The 22438-nt window shown below is 44.1% G+C and overlaps 2 protein-coding genes across 7 annotated transcripts in view; one reads left to right on the forward strand and one right to left on the reverse strand.

The window, feature by feature from the left end:
• Positions 1-392, reverse strand: part of S100pbp (S100P binding protein) — a 31483-nt gene extending 31091 nt beyond the window's left edge. For 5 of the 6 annotated variants that reach the window (XR_001175218.1, XM_013020531.1, XM_013020529.1 and 2 more), the window contains exon 1: positions 309-392. The gene's annotated coding sequence lies outside the window, so the exon portion shown is untranslated. The remainder of the gene's footprint in view (positions 1-308) is intronic. The other variant, XM_013020528.1, reaches the window with a different exon arrangement.
• Positions 309-22438, forward strand: part of Yars (tyrosyl-tRNA synthetase) — a 30589-nt gene continuing 8459 nt past the window's right edge. The window contains exons 1-8 of the mRNA XM_013020517.1: positions 309-805; positions 6341-6487; positions 6638-6813; positions 11419-11548; positions 13891-13971; positions 15935-16027; positions 20308-20443; positions 21089-21174. Coding sequence (XP_012875971.1) covers positions 638-805; positions 6341-6487; positions 6638-6813; positions 11419-11548; positions 13891-13971; positions 15935-16027; positions 20308-20443; positions 21089-21174 — 1017 coding nt within the window. The 5' untranslated portion in view covers positions 309-637. The remainder of the gene's footprint in view (positions 806-6340; positions 6488-6637; positions 6814-11418; positions 11549-13890; positions 13972-15934; positions 16028-20307; positions 20444-21088; positions 21175-22438) is intronic.

Here is a 22438-nt window from a genome sequence, read left to right on the forward strand (position 1 = left end):
CCTCGGCCCCCGCCCCCCGACGCGGCCACCGTCCCCTCCACACCAAGCGGGGACGCGGACGCCGCTCCTCGCCGCTCGCACGGCCCCACCGCCCCCTTCACCTCAGGCGAGGGGCGTCGTGGCCCTCCAGCGTGGGGAGGGGGGCAGGGATATTGCCCCGCCAGCGCCTCAGGAACGAGGGCCGGCCCTCCTCCCAGCGGGCTCAGGGCCTCCCCATCCCTTAACGGGGCACCCCTAGAGAAGCAACAGGCTCCCCCAGACCCCCGCCCACCGGCAAACGCCGACCCCTCAACCCTCTCGCTCTTCACCTCCGGAAGCTGGGCCAAAGCCTGGGCGAGCGACTGCGCCTCACTCCGCCCCCTGCGCCATTTTGTCGCCCCCTCCTCGACCTCCCCCAACCCGGAACAGCCGGGCCAACGCCAAGGGGCGGGAAAATTAGACATGATTGGCAAGAAACCGCCACACCTCTGAGAGGGTGGAGCTTCAGGCAGGCATACAGCCCCGCCCTCCGCACCGCCCCCTTTGCCTAATAGCTCCACCCATTTTCCCCCATCGACCCGCTCGACTGTCCTCTATTCTTGCCTCCCGGCTAGATAGCGAGAGCTAGGCCGAGCTAGCCGAACGACGAACCCAGCTGATGCAACCTGGCGGGACTCGCGAGACAGCTCCCGGCACGCGGCGGCGGCGGCGGCGACCCAAGAAGGGGCGCGGGTGCCGGCTCAGCTCGGAAGTCACGGGTGGCGAAGCAATGGGAGAATCTCCCAGTCCTGAAGAGAAGCTGCACCTTATCACCCGGAACCTGCAGGTAGGCCTCAGGGGTGGGATGCGCCGTTGGGGATTGGGTTGAGCCCCATTATTCGGTCCTAAGTACGCGGGATCGGGACTCGACTCCAGGGCAGCCCCGAGAACCTCCAGACCTTACTCCTGATGGATCAGCAGGCCAATCAAGCAACCATACCCCGGGTGCCCCAGAAATCACCGCGAGCTCTGTTCACCTGTGCACTTACCTTGGAACAGGCTTTGGATCGCGGATTTCCACCTCACTCGCCCTATTATGTGCCAAGCGCGGTGCAAGACGCTGGGAATGAGTCTGGGCCCTGCCCTCCCAGAGCTCGTTTGAAGGGGATCTGACATATAAAATGACCCATAACCCAAACCATTACTGTTGAAGCTAGTGCTGCAAGTTCTTATACTTGCAACATTGAAAGGAAATAAGAGGAAAGAAAACTTCCTATAAGGAAATGACCTCTAAATTGCGCCCGAATGATGCGAATCCAACCTTCTCGGCATCCTGTCGTTGCCTATTGTTGTGAGCCAGAGAAGGAATGGAGGAAGGGCATTAACAGACAGAGAGTAGAATACTGTCTGGAGCCGGCGGGGAGGGAGGGTGAGAGAGGAAGAATATTGTGGTTCAGAAAGAAGGCTAATTTAGATGTGTGATGTAGCTCCCGTTCCGTAGAGAGCACAAATGAGGCCCTGAGTTCAATCTCCAGAGCCCCAATCCCCCACCCCTACCAAGAATGAGCAGATCTTTTGATATATCGCCTTCAAACCTGAGAGAGGCCTTTAACATTTTAAAGTACTTCATGCCACTAGAGCTCTCCTCCCCGGCTCTACCTTTTTTTTTCTTTTTTCTCTTCCTTCATTAAACTTATCACCATCACTTTACTTAATTTTTTTTTGCAGTTTTGGGGATTGAATTCAGGACTTCACATTTGCTAGGCAGGCTTGCTACTCTGCCACTGGAGCTGTGCCTCCAGCTCCTTTTGGTCTTGGTTATTTGTTGCCAGGCCAGCTTGGGCTGTAATCTTCCTACTTAAAGCATCCTCATTAATTGCCCCCATCTATTGGTTGGCATGGAATCTCAAGAACAACTTTTTCCATGTGGTTGGCCTCAAACCTTGATCCTACTTCCCAAGTAGCTAGTATTACAGGTTTGAGTCATCGCACCCAGCAAAACCTGCCCTTTAAAGTGCACAATTCAGTGGTTTTTTTCATATATCCACAAGATTGGGCACCCATAGTCCCTATCTAATTCCAGAACATCTTCATTCCTTCTAGAAAAACTTGTCCCATTAACAATCACAACCCATTGTCTCTCCCACCAACTCCTAAAGAAATACTAATCTTATTTTTTGTCCCTTTGTAGTTGTCTATTCAAACATTTTATGCAGCTTAAATCACATAATATGTGGCTGTTTGCATCTGACTGCTTAGTATAATATTTTCAAGGTTCGTTGATGATATAGCTATCAGAATTTCCTTTTTTTTTATTATTTTTATCCTCTCCCTCCCCTCTCCCTTATTCTGCTTTCTTTTTCCTGCTAGTCTCTCCACTCTCCTGTCTGTCCTCTTCTAGTTCCCATCCCCTTCCCACTATTCCCTTGCAGCTCCTTACTCTCCTCCCCTCTATTCTTTTTCTCTTTCCTTAGATCTTCTCATTCCTCTTCCTTCTCCACTGGCCTATTCTGACCTCCTGTCTTCTCTTCCAGGAAACCACCTTCCTTATGGGAAAGGGATTAGGCCCTGGTATGTAGAAGAGGATTGGGAGAGAAGTAAATAAACCCAGATACCCCAAAAAGCATCTTGAAGACAAAGAACCACAGCAGGCAGTGCTCAGACCTTTACAAAGTCTGAAACTTGGATGGTGACAAAACAAGAAAGCCACATTTTGTTTTTATTTTGTTGTTTTGTTGTTTTAAACAACTGTTTAGCTCATGCTGGTCTTGAATTTGAGATTCTCACAATTTAGCTTCTGAAGCCCTGGAATCACAGATGTCAGCCGCCACACCTAGCTCTGGTCCTTTCTTTAGCCAAAACAAATTTGCTTGCCCCTTCCAAGAACAAACAAACCTTGGCAAATCTTATCTAAGAAAATGAAACACAGACACACATAGATTTGCAATCTACCTTTCTCATTCCAATTGTTTAGTGAATATGAATGCACACAAGAGCACACACATGCTTGAACTCCAGGCCTTAGCACTCACTGTTCCTGAGCTTTTTTGTTCAAGGCTAGCACTTTACTACTTGAACCACGGCTCCATTTCCACCTTTTTTGTGGTTAATTGGGGTAAGAATCTCATGGACTTTCCTGCCCAGGAGAACATCTTTGCCTAAACTAGCTTCAAACCAAGATTCTCATATCTTAGCCACCTGAGTAGCTAGGATTACAGGTATAAGCCACCAGTGCCTGGCTCCCTCATTCCTTTTTTTTTTTTTGGTGCAGTTGTGGGGCCTGAACTCTGGGCCTGGGCGCTGTCCCTCAGCTCTTCAGCTCAGGCTAGCATTCTACCACTTGAGCCACATCGCCACTTCCCGCTTTTTTTTCTGCTTATGTGGTGCTGAGGAATTGAACCTAGGGCCTCATGCATACAAAGCAAGCGCTCTACCACTGAGCCATCTTCCCAGCCCCTTCTTTTTTTTTTTTTTTTTTTTGCTAGTCCTGGGGCTTGAGCTCTGGGCTTGGACGCTGTCCCTGAGCTTTTGTGTTTAAGGATACTGCTCTAGCACTTGAGCCACAGCTTGATTTCCAGTTTCTATAGTTGGAGATAAGAGCCTTTCCTGCCAGGCTAGGAACCTAGATCCCTAGATCTAAGTCTCAGACTTGAGCCACTGGAACCCACCCTCATTCCTTTTTTTAGGGGGGTGTCAGCTGTGGGGCTTAAACTCAATGCCTGGACACTGTCCATGAGCCTCTTTGTGCTCAAGGCTAGCGGGTTTTTGAGTGGTTAATTAGAGATAAGAGTCTCACGGAGACTTTTCTGCCTGTGCTGTCTTCAAACCCACAATCCTCAGATTTCAGCCTCTTAGTAGCTAGGATTATAGGCGTAAGCCACCTGTGCCCAGCTTCATGCCTTTTTTGTGAATATTATTCTACTGTATCGATATACCACATTGTGTGCTTATCTGTTTATTAATTGATAGACATTCCACTAATAATTTTATCTTAGTTGGAGATTTTTGCTTGCTTCCTCTTAGCCATATCCTTTAATCCTAGCCTTTTTCCATAAAATAATATGTATTGGGGACATAGGATATGCAAAGTATATGGAATTGACTTACTCAGATTTTAGAGAATAAGTGATACTATCTTTCTTTGGTTGGTGAGAGCCATTTAAATATCCAGGTAGTCAGGCTCTCTGGAGAATTCATCTTATTGCCAGTAGGCTAGGGGCACTGAGTTTTAGCAAATTCTGCTACCAGATGATTCAAACCAGCAAAAGTTTTTGTCTGTCATGATTTTTAACAGTCTCCCTAAACTTATCACTTAAAGAAACATTAAAAACTTACTAGGGACACACTAGACAATTAGAATTTTTCCATATTGTCTTAGAGCAAAGAGAGTTTTACGAAACTTTAGTTTTTTTTTTGTTTTTTTTTTTGCATGGTCGGTCATGGGGCTTGAACTCTGGGTTTGGGTGCTGTCCCTGAACTCTTCAGCTAAAGGTGAGCACTCTACCACTTGAGCCACAGGGCCACTTCCGGTTTCTAGTAGTTTATTGGAGATAAGACATGGACTTTCCTGCCTGACCCGGCTTTGAACCTCGATCCTCAGATCTCAGCCTCTTGAGTAGCTAGGATTATATGCACCAAACTTAAGAAATTTTTTTTTTTTTTGGGTCCGGTCGTGGGGCCTGAACTCTGGGCCTGGGCACTGTCCCTCAGCTTTTCAGCTTAAGGCTAGCACTCTACCATTAGAGCCACAGCGCCACTTCCGGCTTTTTTCTTTTTGCTTATGTGGTGCTGAGGAATCGAACCCAGGGCCTCAAGCATGCAAGGCAAGCGCTCTACCACTGAGCCACCTTCCCAGCCCCACTTTAAAGTTTCTTAAGCCGTAGCTTTAAAATTTCTTAAGCCTGGGCTGGGAAGGTGGCTCAGTGGTAGAGCGCTTGCCTTGCATGCTTGAGGCCCTGGGTTCGATTCCTCAGCTACCACATAAGCAAAAAGAAAAAAGCTGAAAGTGGCTCTGTGGCTCAGGTGGTAGAGCGCTAGCCTTGAGCTGAAGAGCTGAGGGACAGCGCCCGGGCCCAGAGTTCAGGCCCACTACCGGACCCAAAAAAGAAAAAAAGAAACTTTAAAGCTACGTACATTGGCACATACCTGTAGTCCCACTTACTTTAGGAGATTGAGGCAGAAAGATTGCTTGATACCAGAAACTTGAGCCAGCTTGTGTTGCAAAACAAGACCCCCACCTCAAAAATTCATTAATTATTTTTAAAATTTTTTAAAGAATAGAACAAAAAATTTTAGGCAGGCACTTGAGCCATGCCACCGCCTTCCCTACCCTACCCCCAAAAATGTTTTAAATAGGTTAATAAGTTAATCAGATTTCGAATTTAAAAGAACTTTTGGAACATGAATTGAAGGGGCTTACAGTAGATAAAACAGACTTGTTAAAAGGCTGTTAATCCTGTTATGGTCTTTGGTGGCCTGGTCTAGACCTGCTAGACTAGGGTGGTAGAGGCTGAGAGCTGTACAAGTATTTAAGAGCTGTTGCGGAATAACTTAAGCAACACAATGAATACATTTATTGACTTACAAGTAAAATATAAGTGACAGTTGGAAAGTAAGGTAAGACCAGAGCTTGAGTTTGATCAAGTTGGATATGAAGGGCTGGGTTGATATCAGGTGCATGAGCAGGAGATTACTAACACATAAGTCATCATTGAAGCAACTAAAGGGGATAGGTTAGGGAGAATGTAGAGTTAGAAAATTCTAGTCCCCAGTGGGGCATGGGTGGCTGAGATCTGAGGATTGCAGTTCAAAGCCAGACTGGGCAAGAAAGTCTGTGAGACTCTGATCTCCAATTAACCACCAGAAAACCAAAAGTGGCACTGGCTCAAGTGGTAGAGTGCTTGCCTTGAGCTAAAGAGCTCAGGAATAGCACCCAGGCCAAATTCAAGCTCCATGACCAACAAAAGAAAGAAAGAAAGAGATTCCAGTCCCTGAGATTGAAGAAAAGAAAAGAAAAAGGAAGCCAAACTAGGAGAACATTTCAGGGCAGAAGTTAGCCACCTGGAGGTGCTCTGGGATCTTTGAGAGTATAGAACTCACACTGGAAGGGGCACTTAGAGGGGGTTCGAGGGAACTGGAGGAGATGTGGGTAGGGATGTGTCCCTTTCCCACATCCTAGGGCCAATGTAAGAGAGACTGCAAGAGCAGCAGCAGCTTAGGTTGGCTCTGAGCACTGCCTATGGCTAGCCCCCAGGGATATACACCAACTGGTTCTGAACCTAGACCTCCAGTGACACATGGCTTTGTTTTCCTGTCACAGGGTAAAGGATGATGAGCAAGGTGGGGCACCAGCATTAAACCAGCTCTTCTGCTTCCACAACAGGAGGTTCTGGGGGAAGAGAAGCTGAAGGATATACTGAAGGAGAGGGAACTTAAAGTTTACTGGGGAACAGCAACCACAGGCAAGCCACATGTGGCTTACTTTGTGCCCATGTCCAAGATTGCAGACTTCTTGAAGGCTGGATGTGAGGTGAGAATTCCTGCTACCAATCAAGCATTTGCCCCTGGGCAGATGACCAAAAGAGACTTAATAAGGGTAGGGATTGGGTGGAGATAGGGAAGTTGGTTGGAGATACTTGGAAGATTCATATTTCGGCTGTCCCTTGACCATTATGTCTAGGTAACCATTCTGTTTGCGGATCTTCATGCATACCTGGATAACATGAAAGCGCCCTGGGAACTTCTAGAACTCCGAACCAGTTACTATGAGAATGTGATCAAGGCCATGCTGGAGAGCATTGGAGTACCTTTGGAGAAGCTCAAGTTTGTCAAAGGCACTGACTACCAGCTCAGCAAGTAAGTATTTGGTCAGCCTCCTTCCTAGGAGCTAATTACAGGCCTCAGGAGTCCAGGCACTCCTTACATTTGGATTGAAAGCTGTTTGACACTACCTGTTAAAAGCCATTAAAAATTTCATGCCCTGGGCTAGGAGTGTGGCTTAGTGGTAGAGTGCTTACTTAGCATGCATGAAGCCCTGGGTTCAATTCCTCAGTACCACATAAACAGAAAAAGCCAGAAGTGGTGCAAGTAGAGCACTAACCTTGAGCACAGAGAAGCTCAGGGACAGAGCCCAGGCCCTGAGTTTAGGCCCTAAGTTCAAGCCCCAGGACTGGCAAAAAACAAAGAAAAAGAAAAATCCATGCCCTTTGTCTTTTAAATTGCCCACCAAAAATCTTATGTGTAGCTAGGTATGATGCCTCATGCCTGTAATCTCAACTGTGCTCCAGGCATAGGTAGGAGGATTGTAGTCTGCAGTTGGCCCAAGTGAAAAGCTGGAGACTGCCTGAAAAATAACCTAAAGTAAAAGGACTGGAACTATAGCTTCAGTAGTAAAAGTAGAATGCTTGTTTAAGAAGCACAAGGCCCTGAGTTCAGATCCCAGTACTACCAAGAGAAAGAAATTCACCCAGAATACAACCCAGAACTCAGAGAGGTAGACATTAAAAAAGAAGAAGGATGGAGAAGTAGAGCTGTGGCTCAAAGTGGTAGAAGGCTAGCTTTGAGCAAGAGTTCAGGGACAGAGCCCTTGGCTCTTGAATTCAAGCCCCACGATCAACCAACAAAAGAATGGCTGCAGTTGGATGCCTTTGCTTCACATCTATAATCCTTGCTACTCAGGATACTGAGATCTGAGGATTATGGTTTGAAGCCAGCCTAGGCAGACAAATCACAGAGACACTTATCACTAATTAGCAAAAAAACACTAGAAGTGGAGATGTGGCTCAAGTGATAGACCATCAGCCTTGAGCAGAAAAGGCCAGGTAAGAGAGGGAAGCCCTGACTTTAAGCCCTAGTACTGGCACAGAAAAAAGAAAAATTTCTGGACACTGGTGGCTCACCCCTATAATCCTAGCTACTCAGGAGTCTGAGATTTGAGGAATGTGGTTCAAAGCCAGCCAGGACAGTAAAATCTTTGAGACTTATCTCCAGTTAACCACCAGAAAACAGGAAGTAGAGCTGCAGCTCAAAGAATAGAGCACTAGCCTTGAGCAGAAAAGTTAAGGACAGGGGCTGGGAAGGTGGCTCAGTGGTAGAGCGCTTGCCTTGCAAGCCTGAAGCCCTGGGTTCGATTCCTCGGCACCATATAAGCAAAAAGAAAAAAGCCGGAAATGGCGCTGTGGCTCAAGTGGTAGAGCGCTAGCCTTGAGCTGAAGAGCTGAAGGACAGCGCCCAGGCCCAGAGTTCAGGCCCCACAACCGGACCCAAAAAAAAAAAGTAAAGTTAGGGACAATGCCCAAGCCCTGAGTCCAAGCCCCATGACTAACAAAAAAAAGAGAAAGAAAAAGAAAAATCGCGGCTCAGGTGCATAAAAGACTGTGTCTAGCAATCTGGTTAACTGAGTACTGTAATCCATTCCTCTCCTTTCACTCTAAAAGTACTAAATTACTTTTTTAAAAAAAAGTAAAATTGCTAGATGAAATAATTTTTGAAATAAATTTTTGTGGCTGGGAAGGTGGCTCAGTGGTAGAATGCTTGTCTTGCATGCATGAAGCCCTGGATTCAATTCTTAGTGTCACATAAGCAGAAAAAGCCAGAAGTGGCTCTGTGGCTCAAGTGGTAGAGTGCTAGCTTTGAGTTGTAGAGCTGAAGGACAGCGTCCAGGCCCACATTTCAGGCCCCATGACCGACAATACATAAGTAAATAAATAAATGTTTGTGTTGACATAGATGAGCAAGCACATTCAGTTTTGTCAAGCATATTTAGTGAATAGCTCTCTAGATGAAATAGAAATACAATGTTCTAATTAAATACAGCTGGGTCTTTTTTTCTTTCTTTCTTTCTTTCTTTACAGAATTGGGGATTGAACCCAGGGCCTCATATTATTGTTAGGCAAGTATTCTACCACTAAGCTATATCCCTCACCCACAAAGCTGCCCTTCCTATCCATGAAATCAGGTTGAAAATACTTTAAAAAATTGTATGTACACTTAATATGTATACTCTTTTAGTCTTGTCATTATTCTTAAGCAATACAGTATAGCCACTATTTAAATTTTTTTTTTTTTTTGTAGTTCTAGGGATTGAACCTAGGCTCTCATGCATGTTAGACAAGCTTTCTACCACGGAGCTATCCCAATCCTATTTATGTAGCAGTGTAACATTTATATTATAAAGGCATCCCTCAGTGTCTGTAGCAGATTACTTCCAGAACCTCCACAAAGATGCCATAATCACAGATATTAAATCCCTTATATGAAATTATATAGTACTATGTGTAATGGCCCTGGCCTGTAATCCTAGCTAGCTACTTGGGAGGTGAAGACTGGGGATTTATAATTTGAGGTTACCCTGAGCATAGAAGTTCATGGGACTGGGCTCAGAATGTGGCTTAGTGGTAGAGTGCTTGCCTAGCATGCAGGAAGCCCTGGGTTCAATTCCTCAGTACCACATAAATAAAAAGCCAGCAGTGGCCCTGTGGCATTGTGGTAGAGTGTTAGCCTTGAACAAAAGAAGCTCATGGACAGCACCCAGGCACTGAGTGCAAGCCCCAGGACTGGCAACAATACAGTTCATGGGACTAGTGGCTTGGTCGAGGTAACACAACCATCATCTCTAGCAACAAGAGGAAACACAAGTAGGAGGATCACATCAATACTCTTCCTTGAAAATAACCTAACTAAAAAAGGGACTGGAGCCAGGTACTGGTGGCTTACATCTATAATCATAGTTACACAGGAAACTGAGATCAGTAAGATTGAAGTTAGAAGCCAGTCTAGGCAGAAAAGTCTATAAGATCTCTAACCCACAAATTCTGGACTGGAGTTTTGGCTCGGGTGGTAGAGCACTAACCATTTGCAAAAAAGCTGAGCAAGAACACAGCCAGGTACTGGTGGCTTACACTTGTAATCTTAGCTACTCAGGAGTCTGAGATCTGAGGATCGTGGTTAGAATCCAGCCTGGGCAGGAAAGTCTGTGAGACTCTTATCTGCGATTAACCTCCAGAAAATGGGAAGTAGTGCTGTGGCTCAAGTGGTAGAGCTCCAACCTTGAGCACAAAGAGTGCCCAAGCCCTGTGTTCAAGCCCCAGGACCAGCAAAAAAAAGGGGGGGGCCACAAGTTCTGAGTTCAAGTCTCAGTACAAACAAAAGAGGGTTGGGAGTGGGCTGGAGATGTGGTACAAATGGTAGAGCATCTGTCTGATGAGCATAAAGCCCTAAATTCATTTCCTGTACCTAAAAGAAAATCATATACTATTTGCATATAACTTAGGCACATCCTAACACATACTTTAAACCATTTATAGATAATTTGCCGTTTTATACTGGGGCCTTTGGTGTCAGGGAGGGTGTCCAGGGATCAATCCCCCTGCGATACCAGAGATGACTGTACCCTAAAATTAACTGCTAATTAGTAGATAACACACCATCGTTTAAACGAAGTTTCAACATTTTTAGATGTTAAAAAGATATTCGTCTTAGAATCTATGTAATATATGGTTTCGGACTGGGGTATGACTCAAATACTTAGCTAATGCAAAGTCCCAAGTTCAAAGCAAAAACACCAAAAAACAAAAAAAGTATGGAAGATTGATAAGTTCGATTTATCCAGTAGGCATTCCAGAAAAGAATAAAGGAGAATACAGGCTGGGAAGGTAGCTCAGTGGTAGAATTCTTACCTTGCATGCATGAGGCCCTGGGTTCAATTCTTTGTACCATATAAGCAGAAAAAGCTGGACGTGGCACTGTGGCTCAAGTGGTAGAGAATTAGCCTTGAGCTCAAGAGCTGAGAGACCACGCCCAGGTCCAGAGTTCAGGCCCCATGACTGAAAAAAAAAAGAGTAAAGAAAAACAGCATATTGAAGAATAGTAGAATATTTTCCAGAAGTTAAGGGAATGATTAAAGCTACTTTGCCATCTTTTATTTTTTATTTATTTATTTTTTGGGGGGGTCCGGTCGTGGGGCCTGAACTCTGGGCCTGGGCGCTGTCCCTCAGCTCTTCACCTCAAGGCTAGCGCTCTACCACTCGAGCCACAGCGCCACTTCCTGCTTTTTTCTTTTTGCTTATGTGGTGCTGAGGAATCAAACCCAGGGCCTCATACATGCAAGGCAAGCGCTCTACCACTGAGCCACCTTCCCAGCCCCTTTGCCATCTTTTAAAAGGAAAAACATGTAGCTCAGTGGCAGAGTACTTGGTTAGCAAGTGTAACATCCTGTGTTCAATCCCCAGTACCAAAAAGAAAAGACAAAAAAAAGAAAAATAGTTTAAAAAAAAATAAAAGGAAAAACATCAAGTTACATTCTGGATGCGCTGATAGGGCTCTCACATTTTTTAAGGTACCAAGCAGGGTTCTCTTTTAATGTCATCATAAGCCTAGGGAAATGAAATAATGTGCTTTAAGACTGCCCCAGGACACTGCCTGGGCCCAGTCTTACTTGCGTTGGTCTTCTTTCCTCTTCAGAGAGTATACACTAGATGTGTACCGACTGTCTTCTGTGGTCACACAACATGATGCCAAGAAAGCTGGAGCTGAGGTTGTAAAACAGGTGGAGCACCCACTGCTGAGTGGTCTGTTATACCCTGGACTACAGGTACTGGAGAATCGTGGAGTGGCCGTGGTTTCCTTTCTGATTTTATTTCTAATGACTGGACACTGCTCATCTGTGCCGTCAGTATTCCTTCACCAACCTACTCCAGGCCTTCCTGTCTTTTTCCTCCTCCCATACCTGTCTTGTCTCCTTTAAGACATTGCTCACTTATGAGTTCAGGGGATATATATGTAGCAAGGTCATCCCCCAAACAATAACAATAAAAACAGCCCAAGCAAGGGGCCAGGGACTCACACCTATAATACTGGCTGCTCAGGAGGCTGAGATCTGAGGATCGAGGTTCGAAGCTGGCCTTGGGTAGAAAAGTACCCATAAGACTCTTATCCCCAATTAACCACTCAAAAACCAGAAGTGGCACTATGACTCAAGTAGTAGAATGCTGGCCTTGAGCAAAAGAGCTCAGGGACAATGCTCAGGCCCTGAGTTCAAGTCCCAGGACAGGCAAACAAAATAAAACCCAGACATTGCTCATCTCACACCTCTTTTTTTTTTTTTTTTTTGGTCATGGGGCTTCAACTCTGGGCCTGGGCACTGTGTTTGAGCTCTTCCACTCAAGCCGAATGCTCTACCATTTGAGCCACTGCGCCACTTTAGGTTTTCTGGTGATTAATTGAAGGTAAGAGTTTCGTGAACATTCCTGCCAGGGTGGCTTTGAACTGTGATCCTCAGATCTCAGCCTCCTGAGTAGTAGCTAGGATTACATGTGTGAGCCACCAGCGCCTGGCTTCTCACACATCTTAACATTAACCATAATCTTTCTTTTTGTTGTTGTTATTGTTGCAATACCAGAACCAAACTCAGGACCTAGGTTCTGTCTCTTAGCTTTTTTGGTCAAGACTGGCAGCAAGCTCTACCTGGAGGGCTAGCAGCACGCCAGTATGTAGTAAAAGTCACTGTTTATTTAATAGTCCAGTCTTTATTTTATTTTATTTTTGCAATACTGGGGTTTTAACTAATGGTAGCCTGGCCCTCTACCTGGTTTTTTGCTGATTATTTTAGAGATAGTGTCTAGCAATTGTTTTTGCCTAGACTGTGATCCTCTAGATAGATCTCACCCTCCTAAGCAGCCAGTCTCAGTTTCAGTCTTTTTATCCAAACTTATCCAAACTATTTCAGTGCTTGCCTTTTCTTTTTTTTTTTTTTCTTGTTGGTGCAGGGGACTGAACCCAAGGAGTCATACATGCCAAATACATTTTCTACCACTGAGCTGCACCTCCAGCCCCAGGAGTTACTTCAATATAAAAGAGAGGGAGAGAGTAGTTTGTTGTTGTTGGTCATGGGGCTTGAACTTGGCCTGGGCGCTGTCCTTGCGCTCTTCAGCTCAAGGCAAGAGCTCTACTACCACTTGAGCCACAGTACCACTTCCAGTTTCTGGTAGTTTATTGCAGATAAGAGTCTTGCAGACTTTCCTGCCCGGGCTGGCTTTGAACCCTGATCCTTAGATCTCAGCCTCCTCAGTAGCTAGGATTTCAGGTGTGAGCCACCAGCGCCCGACTTTTTTTTTTTTTTCTTTCCCCTAACCAGTGGGGTTCTGCTGTATTTCCCAAGCTGGTCTTAAACTTATGAGCTCAGGTGATCCTGTTGCTTCAACCCCAAGTAGTTGAGATTACATACAGGCAGGAGTTACTGACTGCTATTGTTTTTTTGAGATAGGGTCTTGTTATGTAACTCAGAGTGGCCACAGACTCAGGAACTTTTTTTCTTTTTTCTTTTTTTTTTTTTTTGCCAGTCCTGGGACTTGAACTCAGAGCCTGGGCTTACTATTCCTGAGCTGCTTTTTACTCAAGGCTAGCACTCTACCATTTTGAGCCACAGTGCCACTTCTGGCTTATGCGGTACTGAAGAATGGAACCCAGGACTGTGCTTGCTAGACAAGCAATCTACCACTAAGCCATATTCCGAGCCCCAGACTCAAAAGCTTCTTGCCTTAGCCTCCTGAGACCTAGGATTACAGGTACTCACCACCTCACCCTGCTAAGAGTTACTTCATGCCACTTTCTTGAGAGCTGTCCTCAGCTGTGTTATTCAGCAGGGTGCCTGTGACAGGGCTATGGTTTGCCACTTCCTTTTCTCTCCCTCCCCACTAGATTACAAGCATCTGTAGAGCAGAGGTTACTCTTCTTACTTTTTATCCCATGGAACATAACTGCACTTATAAGCACTTAGGAACTGTTCATGAGGCCAATGGGGAGACTGTGCAGTTTATGTTCTGGGAGGAACATAAACTGGTGCTACCTTCTGCAAAATCTAGTAATTGAAAATGTTATGATTTCTTAGACCCATATGAAATAGCTACAGTCAGTATTCATGCTGTGTTTCCACAGGCATTGGATGAAGAATATTTAAAAGTAGATGCCCAGTTTGGAGGGGTTGACCAGAGGAAGATTTTCACATTTGCAGAGAAGGTCAGTATCTTCTTTCTTTTTTAATCTGGGTCTCAGAAGTATGCAGGAAAAGTTTATTAAACTGTGATATGCCAATCACTGTGGTTGTCATCCTATTGTATGGATGCTGCAGAAGAGAAAAACTTTTGCTTTTTTATCTGTTCTCAGTATCCTACAGTTAGTGAGCAGGAACTAGTACTCATCTTTCTGCCTCAAAAGCTACCCCAAGTTCTATATTTTTCGACTTAAGAATGGCACTCTACCACTTAAATGAGCCACAGCTCCACTTCCTGCTTTTTGGTGGCTAATTGGAGATAAGAATCTCGTGGATTTTTCCTGCTGGGCTGGCTGTAGTTGTCTCTTCCTCCTCCCTTTTTCTTCTCCTTTTCTTTTGCCTTGCTGGGATGAGTCCAGGGCCTCACAATTTTAGGCAAATGTCTACCAAAGAGCCATATCCTTACCTCCCTACTTAACATTTCTGATGCACTTGATTCCTTCCTGTACTTTTATGCTTCTGTGATTCACTTTCACACAACCAAAAAAGTTTCCTTAGTGTTTTGTGTTTATAGTGCAGGTCTTTGAGCAATGAGTTTTCACTTTTTTTTCTTCTATATCTTGGAGTTCATTTCTATTAGCATCATTTTATATGGTCATGTGTACTTAGCTATGGAGTTATTGTGATCCTCTGCTAGGGGTATCCTATACATACACTAATTATTACAAATGAGGGAAACCATGCAGACTATGTTTCTTTCTCTTTTTTTTTTTGAGTCCAGTCGTGGGGCCTGAACTCTGGGCCTGGGCACTGTCCCTTAGCTCTTCAGCTCAAGGCTAGCGCTCTACCACTTAAGCCACAGCGCCACTTCTAGCTTTTTTCTTTTTGCTTATGTGGTGCTGAGGAATTGAACCCAGGGCCTCATGCATGCAAGGCAAGCGCTCTACCACTGAGCCACCTTCCCAGCCCTGGAGCCTATGTTTCTTTGGGTCTGAATTTTTTTTTTTTCTCTTTTGAGAATCCAATTACATACTACTTGAACCTTTTGGTCATGTCAGTATGTTTTGTGCTGTTCTTTTGTTTTTCTTTAAGCTTCTTCTGTAGTTTATCCTGGGTATTTTCTATTGGCCTTTCAATTCCAACTTCTATTTATCCAATATTGTATTATGCCATTTTAGAACTTCCATTTGATTCCCACTGTCTTTTACAATTCTCTGCCTTGTAACTGTTTTGTCCACCTTTTCTTCTTATTTCTTTTTACATACCAATCAGTCATTTTTGATATTCTGGTCTGTGACTCTACTTTCTGAATTTTCTCAGACTCTGCTTCTGTTGACTTTTTTTCTCTTGCCTGTCAGTGTCTATTTTCTACTTCCCCTTTCTAGTACTTTTCTGATTGTATTAGAGTTTAGTTTGACTTCAACTTCAACTTTCTTCTCAGTACTCTGAAACCTCTCATGAAATTTCTAGCTTCCTGAAGATTGGTAGAAAGCGTGGACTTCTCTGTATAAGTGCATAGCTCTCAGTCAGCCTAGAAATCAGTGAGGAATACTGACATAGAATTTGGGGTAGAGTCACCTTGGGAGCTTCCTTCTCTCTTGAACCCATCCCAAATCCTCGCTTCCTGGCAGTCTGAAATTTAATGTCTTTCTCCTCTGCTAGACTGCTGCTGCGACTGCCTGCTTGCTCTCTTTTCCTCAGCACATTTCTAACTCTTAAAGTTGTTTATTGTGGGAAAACCAGATCACTAGCCTCATAATGAAAACAGAAAAGCAATTGGGAAAAACAAAAAACAACACCAAAAAAAACCTTTGTTTCACATTATGATTACTGATGAAAACAATATAGTCCGTAGAAAATAAGTATCAGAATGAATGTATTGTAGTGAAGTTGCCGGTCAAGTGAGAGGAGACCAAGGCATTGAGGAAGAATTTATGCTAATATCTGCTTTTGTGTTTTTTTGTTTTATTTTGTTTTTCAATTTCTCAGTACCTCCCTGCACTTGGATACTCAAAACGAGTCCATTTGATGAATCCAATGGTCCCAGGACTAACTGGGAGCAAAATGAGCTCTTCAGAAGAGGTAAATTGTTAAACTACTTTGAATGCATTCAGCCTCATTCACTCTTCTTTGTTATCCCTTCCCCCTCTTGTTACCCAACCATTTCTTGAATCTCAAAATCTTCAATAAGAGATAGACTAGGGGCTGGGAAGGTGGCTCAGTGGTAGAGCGCTTGCCTTGCATGCATGAGGCCCTGGGTTCGATTCCTCAGCACCACATAAGCAAAAAGAAAAAAGCCGGAAGTGGCCTGTGGCTCAAGTGGTAGAGCGCTGGCCTTGAGCTGAAGAGCTGAGGGATAGCACCCAGGCCCAGAGTTCAGGCCCCATGACCGGAACCAAAAACAAACAAACAAAAAAAAAAGAGATAGACTAAAGGGGCTGGGAATGTGGCTTAATGGCAGACTGCTTGCCTAGCATGCATGAAGCCCTGGGTTCGATTCCTCAGTATCAATAAACAGAAAAAGCTGGAAGTTGCACTGTGGCTCAAAGCTCAGGGACAGTGCCCAGACTCTGAGAACAAGCCCTAGGACTAAAAAGAGAGAGAGAGATAGACTGAAGATTCACAATAATAGTATTCTGGCTAACTAGAATGTCCAAGTATTAAGGATCCTTAAGTACTCCATGCTTCTTGGGTATTGTAAGACTTAGCAGCTACTACTCCTGGCTTTTTATTTTTAAAGGAATGTATTCATTTCTTTTATTTTCATATTAAAATATTCTGTGTGTTAAGTTGTTCCTTTAACAAAATATCACTTATTTTGATTGACAAGTTGACACATCTTAAACTAGGAAATTTGATAAACACTAAACTCAATTGGCTATAAACTCATTCCAAAACAACCAACCAAAACTTATTAAAAAAGGAAAATGGTACTGGGTGCTGGTGGCTCACCTTATAGTCCTTCATTTTCAGGAAGCTGAGATTTGAGAATCAAAGTTCTAAGTGAGCCCGGGTAGAAGAATCTGAGAGACTCTTACCCCCAAGTAACTAGCAAAAAGCTGGAAGTAGAGTTATGGTTTAAGTGGTAGAATTACACCTGAGTGGAAAAAAAACAAACAAGAGAATTTGAAACACTGGGTTCAAGCTCCAGGATTAGCATAGAAAGAAAAAAGGAAGGGCTAGGAAGGTAGCTCAGTGGTAGAGTGCTTGCCTCGCATGCATGAGGCCCTGGGTTCGATTCCTCAGCACAATATAAGCATAAAAGGCTGGAACTACCTCTGGCTCAAGTGGTTGCACGCTAGCTTTGAGCTGAAGAGCTGAAGGACAGTGCCCAGGCCCAGAGTTCAGGCCCCATCACCTACAAACAGAAAAAGAAAAAAGGAAAATGACTTAGATAATGCATAATACTATATATTAGTCCATTCCTGTTTCTATAATAAAATACTTGAGACTGCTTATAAAGAATTGTAATTTCTTTTTTTTTTTTTTTTGAGGGGTCTTATTGGGGTTTAAATTAGGGTCAAACTTGCTTGACTGACTGAACCATGCACTTAGCGCTTCTTTCATTCTCCAACGTTAGGGAGGCTGGGAAGTGTAAAGTGAAGAGATTTTGTTTGGTGACGGCCTTCTTTTTAGTAAGGACGCTTCAGAATCCCCTGGTGGTATATGACAGAACAAACAAGCCTAGAATTTACTTGTATAAATAAATCTGTGAGTGTGTGTGTGTGTCTGTCTCTGTCTCTCTCTCTCTCTCACTCTCACTCTCTTGCTCTCTCGCTCTCTCTTGCTCTTCCTCCCTCCCCCCTTCCTTCCTTCCTTCCTTCCTTCTTTGTGTATGTATGTATCCTGGTACTGGGATTTGAACTCAGGGCCTGGGTGTTCTTGAGCTCTTTTGCTCAAAGCTGGCACTATACCACTTAAGCTATACCTTCACCTTCATTCCAGCTGGCCTTGAAACATGATCCTCAGATCTCAGCCTCCGGAGTAGCTAGGAGTACAGTCATGAGACACCTGCAATAAACCTACTCTTGATAAACCATTATTCTATGAAAGAGTTAATCCATTCATAAAGATAGTCACCTCCCAAAGGTCCTACCTCTAAATATCACTGACATGACTTTGGGAATTAAGTTTCCAACACGGTCCCATGAGACAAACTTTCATACTCAACTATCTGATATTGTTGAATATTATGAATCATGTATCCTCACACATTGCTAATAGCCATGTCAATAAGTACACCTTTAATGTATAAAGTAGTAAAAATCTGATTATAAGTGATATTGACATATAACTGGGTATATAATTATAAATAAAGACAGAGTAAGTGCTTATGTCATAATCTCAATTGAAAAAGTAAAATAAAGCCCAGCACTGGTGGCTCATACCTGTATCCTGGCTACTAAGGAGGCTGAGATCTGAGGATCACAGTTCAAAGTCAGCCCAGGCAGGAAAGTCTATGAGACTCTTATCTCCAATTAACCACCAGAAAACCAGTAGTAGCACTGTGGCTCAAGTGGTAGAGGGCTAGCCTTGAGCTGAAGAGCTCAAGGGACTGTCAAGGACAGTACTCAGGCCCAGAGTTCAAGTACTACGATCAAAAATAAATTAAAAAGGAAAGTGGAAATTCTAGCTTTTTTTTTTTTGGGGGGGGGGGTCCGGTCATGGGGCCTGAACTCTGGGCCTGGGTGCTGTCCCTCAGCTCTTCAGCTCAAGGATAGCACTCTACTACTTGAGCCACAGCACCACTTCCAGCTTTTTCTGCTTATGTGGTACTGAGGAATCAAACCCAGGACCTTCCCAGCCCCATTCTTCAAATTTTTTATTGTAAAGATACTGTACAAAGGAGTTGCAGTTACACGAGTAAGGTAGTTTCCTATTGAGCATTGTTACCTCTCCTTTGTTTATCCCCTACCATCCTTTCCCTCCTCACCTCTCCAACTTCTTTCCCCTCACCCCCCGAAGCTGTAAAGTTCAGTCTCCTGTACATCTCATTGTTACAATGGATCAATCTGTATCCTTATTTCAGCATTTTATTATTTCCCTTCCCTTCCCCAAATTAGAAAAATGTATGTGCAAGATGCAGGGCACCAGAATCAAATACAGTGAAAACAGGGGTTATGCCATGGGGGAAGAACACACAAAAGAAACAAAAAAGGGCTGGGAAGGTGGCTCAGTGTTAGAGCGCTTGCCTTGCATGCATGAGGCCCTGGGTTCGATTCCTCAGAACCACATAAGCAAAAAGGAAAAAGCCGGAAGTGACTCTGTGGCTCAAGTGGTAGAGCGCTAGCCTTGAGCTGAAAAGCTGAGGGACAGAGTTCAGGCCCCATGACCAGACCACTCCCCCCCCCAAAAAAAAAGAAACAAAAAAATTACACAGTATATTATAAGTACATTAAAAACAACAGCAACAAAGATAAAACCTCGTGTCCCTATCTTGGGGTTCATTTTGCTTAAAATCATCTTATATGGTCATATGTACGTAGTTTTGTCATTTTCTGCTTGTCCTAGACATATACTAGTTATTACAAATAAGGGAAACCATGGGACCTATGTTTCTTTGGGCCTGGCTTATTTCACTTAATATGATTTTTTCCAAGTCTTTCCATTTCCTAACAAATGGGGTGGTAGCATTCTTTCTGATGGAGACCTAGTATTCCAGTGTGTGTGTGTGTACGTGCGTGCGTGCGTGTGTGTGTGTGTGTGTGTGTGTACACACACCACATTTTCTTGATCCATTCATCTACTGAGGGGCATCTGGGTTGGCTCCATATCTTAGCTGTGGTAAATAATGCTGCAATAAACATAGCTTCAAATTTTAAAACAATTCTATTTACCGGAAACAAGGCCTGGGAGAATTATGAGTGATACTTTACACTGGTTGTATTGTAGTAATTTAATGTTTGGAGTTTGGTTTGGTTTGGAATTTTTTTAGGATGCTGAGGATTTTACTTAGGACCTTGTACATGATAGCCTAACACTGCCACTAACTATATCTCTAGCCCTTGAACTCAGGGTCTGGGCACTGTCCCTTAGCTTCTTTGCCACTTGAGCCACAGCTCCACTTCTGGCCTTTATGGTTAATTGGAGATAAGTCTTAATACCTTCCTGTCCCAGGCTGGGAACAGTGATCCTTATACCTCAGCCTTCTGAGTAGCTAGGATTACAGGTGTCTGGCCCTTTTGTTTTTTAAAACATGATCTGTTATAGCCCAGACTAGCCTCAAACTCATGGTCCTCCTGTGTCAGCTTCCTGAGCAGTGTGTTTACAGGCATGTACCTTCACACCAAATTAAAAAAAAGATTACTTGAGCATGTTCTCATTTTCAACCCTAAGAGGTCTCTTCCCCTAACAAATTCTAGGAGTCAAAGATTGATCTCCTTGACCGGAAAGAAGATGTGAAGAAAAAATTGAAGAAAGCCTTCTGTGAGCCAGGCAATGTGGAGAACAATGGGGTTCTCTCCTTCATCAAGCATGTCCTCTTTTCCCTCAAGTCAGGTAAGATACTCCTGGGCTCCTCGGGGCCCAGCTGGAAGAGCAAACTCCTGCTGTGATCATGCTTGTGATTTATGGCAGATTCCTCCTCCAGGGACTTGCTGCCCTGAATTTCTGCTCTGATTTCTTATATAGTAACATGTGGGCGAACCTGGGATATCCTTTCATTGTCCATGTGTTTGTTACCAGGCTAGGTTCTTCGGAGAGATCAGGGAAGCCAGGGGTGTCAGGAATGAAGTTTGGAACACTCAATAAGTAGAGGCAGGAGGATGAAGAGGTCAAGGCCAGCCTGAACTACATAGTGAGATCCTGTGGCCACCACTCCCCCCCAAAAAAAGAAATGCAGACATAGCTTTAAGTGGTAGAATACTTTCCTAATATGTACCAATATAAGGCCAGTCCAGACTACAAACAAATGGTAAGAGAATAATAGATGATGGTATAACTCAGTGATAAAGTGCATGCTTAATATGTGTGAGATCTTGGATCAGTCCCTAGCATGCATAAATTGAATTGATTGATTATTAAAATGCCATATTATAAAGTTCAAATAAGGAACACTACAAATGCCCATTCATTTGGGCTAGTCATGTTATCAATGCTAAGTCATGTTATCAAGTTTGTTAACTTGGATTCTTCCTCTTGCAGAATTTGTTATCCTTCGAGATGATAAATGGGGTGGAAACAAAACCTATACTTCTTACCTGGACCTGGAAAAGGACTTTGCTGCTGAGGTAATGCTAGAGAGAGCCTAATCCCCACCGAACTCTGACTGCCTGCTTGCTCTTTGCCTACCAGGTCTGTAGTGCCACAGAGCTTTGTCCTGATGTTCTCTGGGCTGCATATTTTGTTACTGACTTAGATGAGGATGCAGGTGGTTCAAAATTGATAAGACAAAGAGCATAAAGCTACTGTGTTGCTATCTTCATTCCTCTCCAGAGGATTGATGGTATCAGAATAAAGGACTACCTCCATGTCTGCAGCTTCCACTCCTGGGGATTCAACCATCTAACTGTTGGTCAAAATTATCCACATGTTGCCAGGTGCCAGTGGCTCATGCCTATAATCCTAGCTACTCAGGAGGCTGAGATTTGAGGATCACAGTTCAAAGCCAGCCCAGGCAAGGAAAGTCCGTGAGACTCTTATCTCCAATAAACCACTAGAAAACCAGAAGTGGCGCTGTGGCTCAAGCGGTAGAGTGCTCGCCTTGAGCTGAAGAGCACCAGGACAGTGCCGAAGCCCAGAGTTCAAGCCCCATGACCGACCAAAAAAAGAAAATTATCCACACGCCTGGAAATGAAGCAAGACCTGATCTCAAAAATAACCTGTGTAAAATACAGAGGGGTGGCTTAGTATTGGAGTGTCTGCCTGCCAAGTGTGAGAACCTGAATTCAATCCCTAGTACACCACACACAGAATAATTAACCCAGACTTAGCTGGGCACTAGTGGCTCACTCTGTAATCCTAGCTCCTCTGGAGGCTGAAATCTAAGGATCATTCTTCGAAGCCAACTCAGGCAGGAAAGTCTGTGAGACTTTCTCTAATTAACCACCGAAAAAGGTGGAAGTGGAGTTGTGTCTCAGGTGCTAGAGCACTAGCCTTGAGCAAAAAAGCTCAGTTCAAGCCCCATGACCAGCATCCCCCTGGGAGGGGGGTGGGGGGGATCTAAACTTTAAAATAGGAGGAAGTGATTAACTTTGTGTCTGGAAAAGCTTGAGGAAGGGACAATATCTGAACAGTGGGAATTGTGCAAGGACAGTAAGATATAACAGCAGGATCTATGAGTTTGGTCCTACAAGAGTGTGAAATTTTAGGTAGGACCTTGTTGGGAGATAGGCAGGGCTGGTCACAAAGAGAAGGTACACTAGTAGCCTATAGGGATTGATCAACTGTGATCAGATGAAATTGCATTGAATCAGCAGTTTGTGCTGTTAGGGATTTAGCAAGCAAGGAATCTTGCTAATAGAAATGTGGAGTTCCGAACTAGGGAGATGACCT

The sequence above is a fragment of the Dipodomys ordii genome, unplaced genomic scaffold (assembly GCF_000151885.1).
Source record: "Dipodomys ordii isolate 6190 unplaced genomic scaffold, Dord_2.0 Scaffold51, whole genome shotgun sequence".
In the NCBI taxonomy this organism is placed as follows: Eukaryota; Metazoa; Chordata; class Mammalia; order Rodentia; family Heteromyidae; genus Dipodomys; species Dipodomys ordii.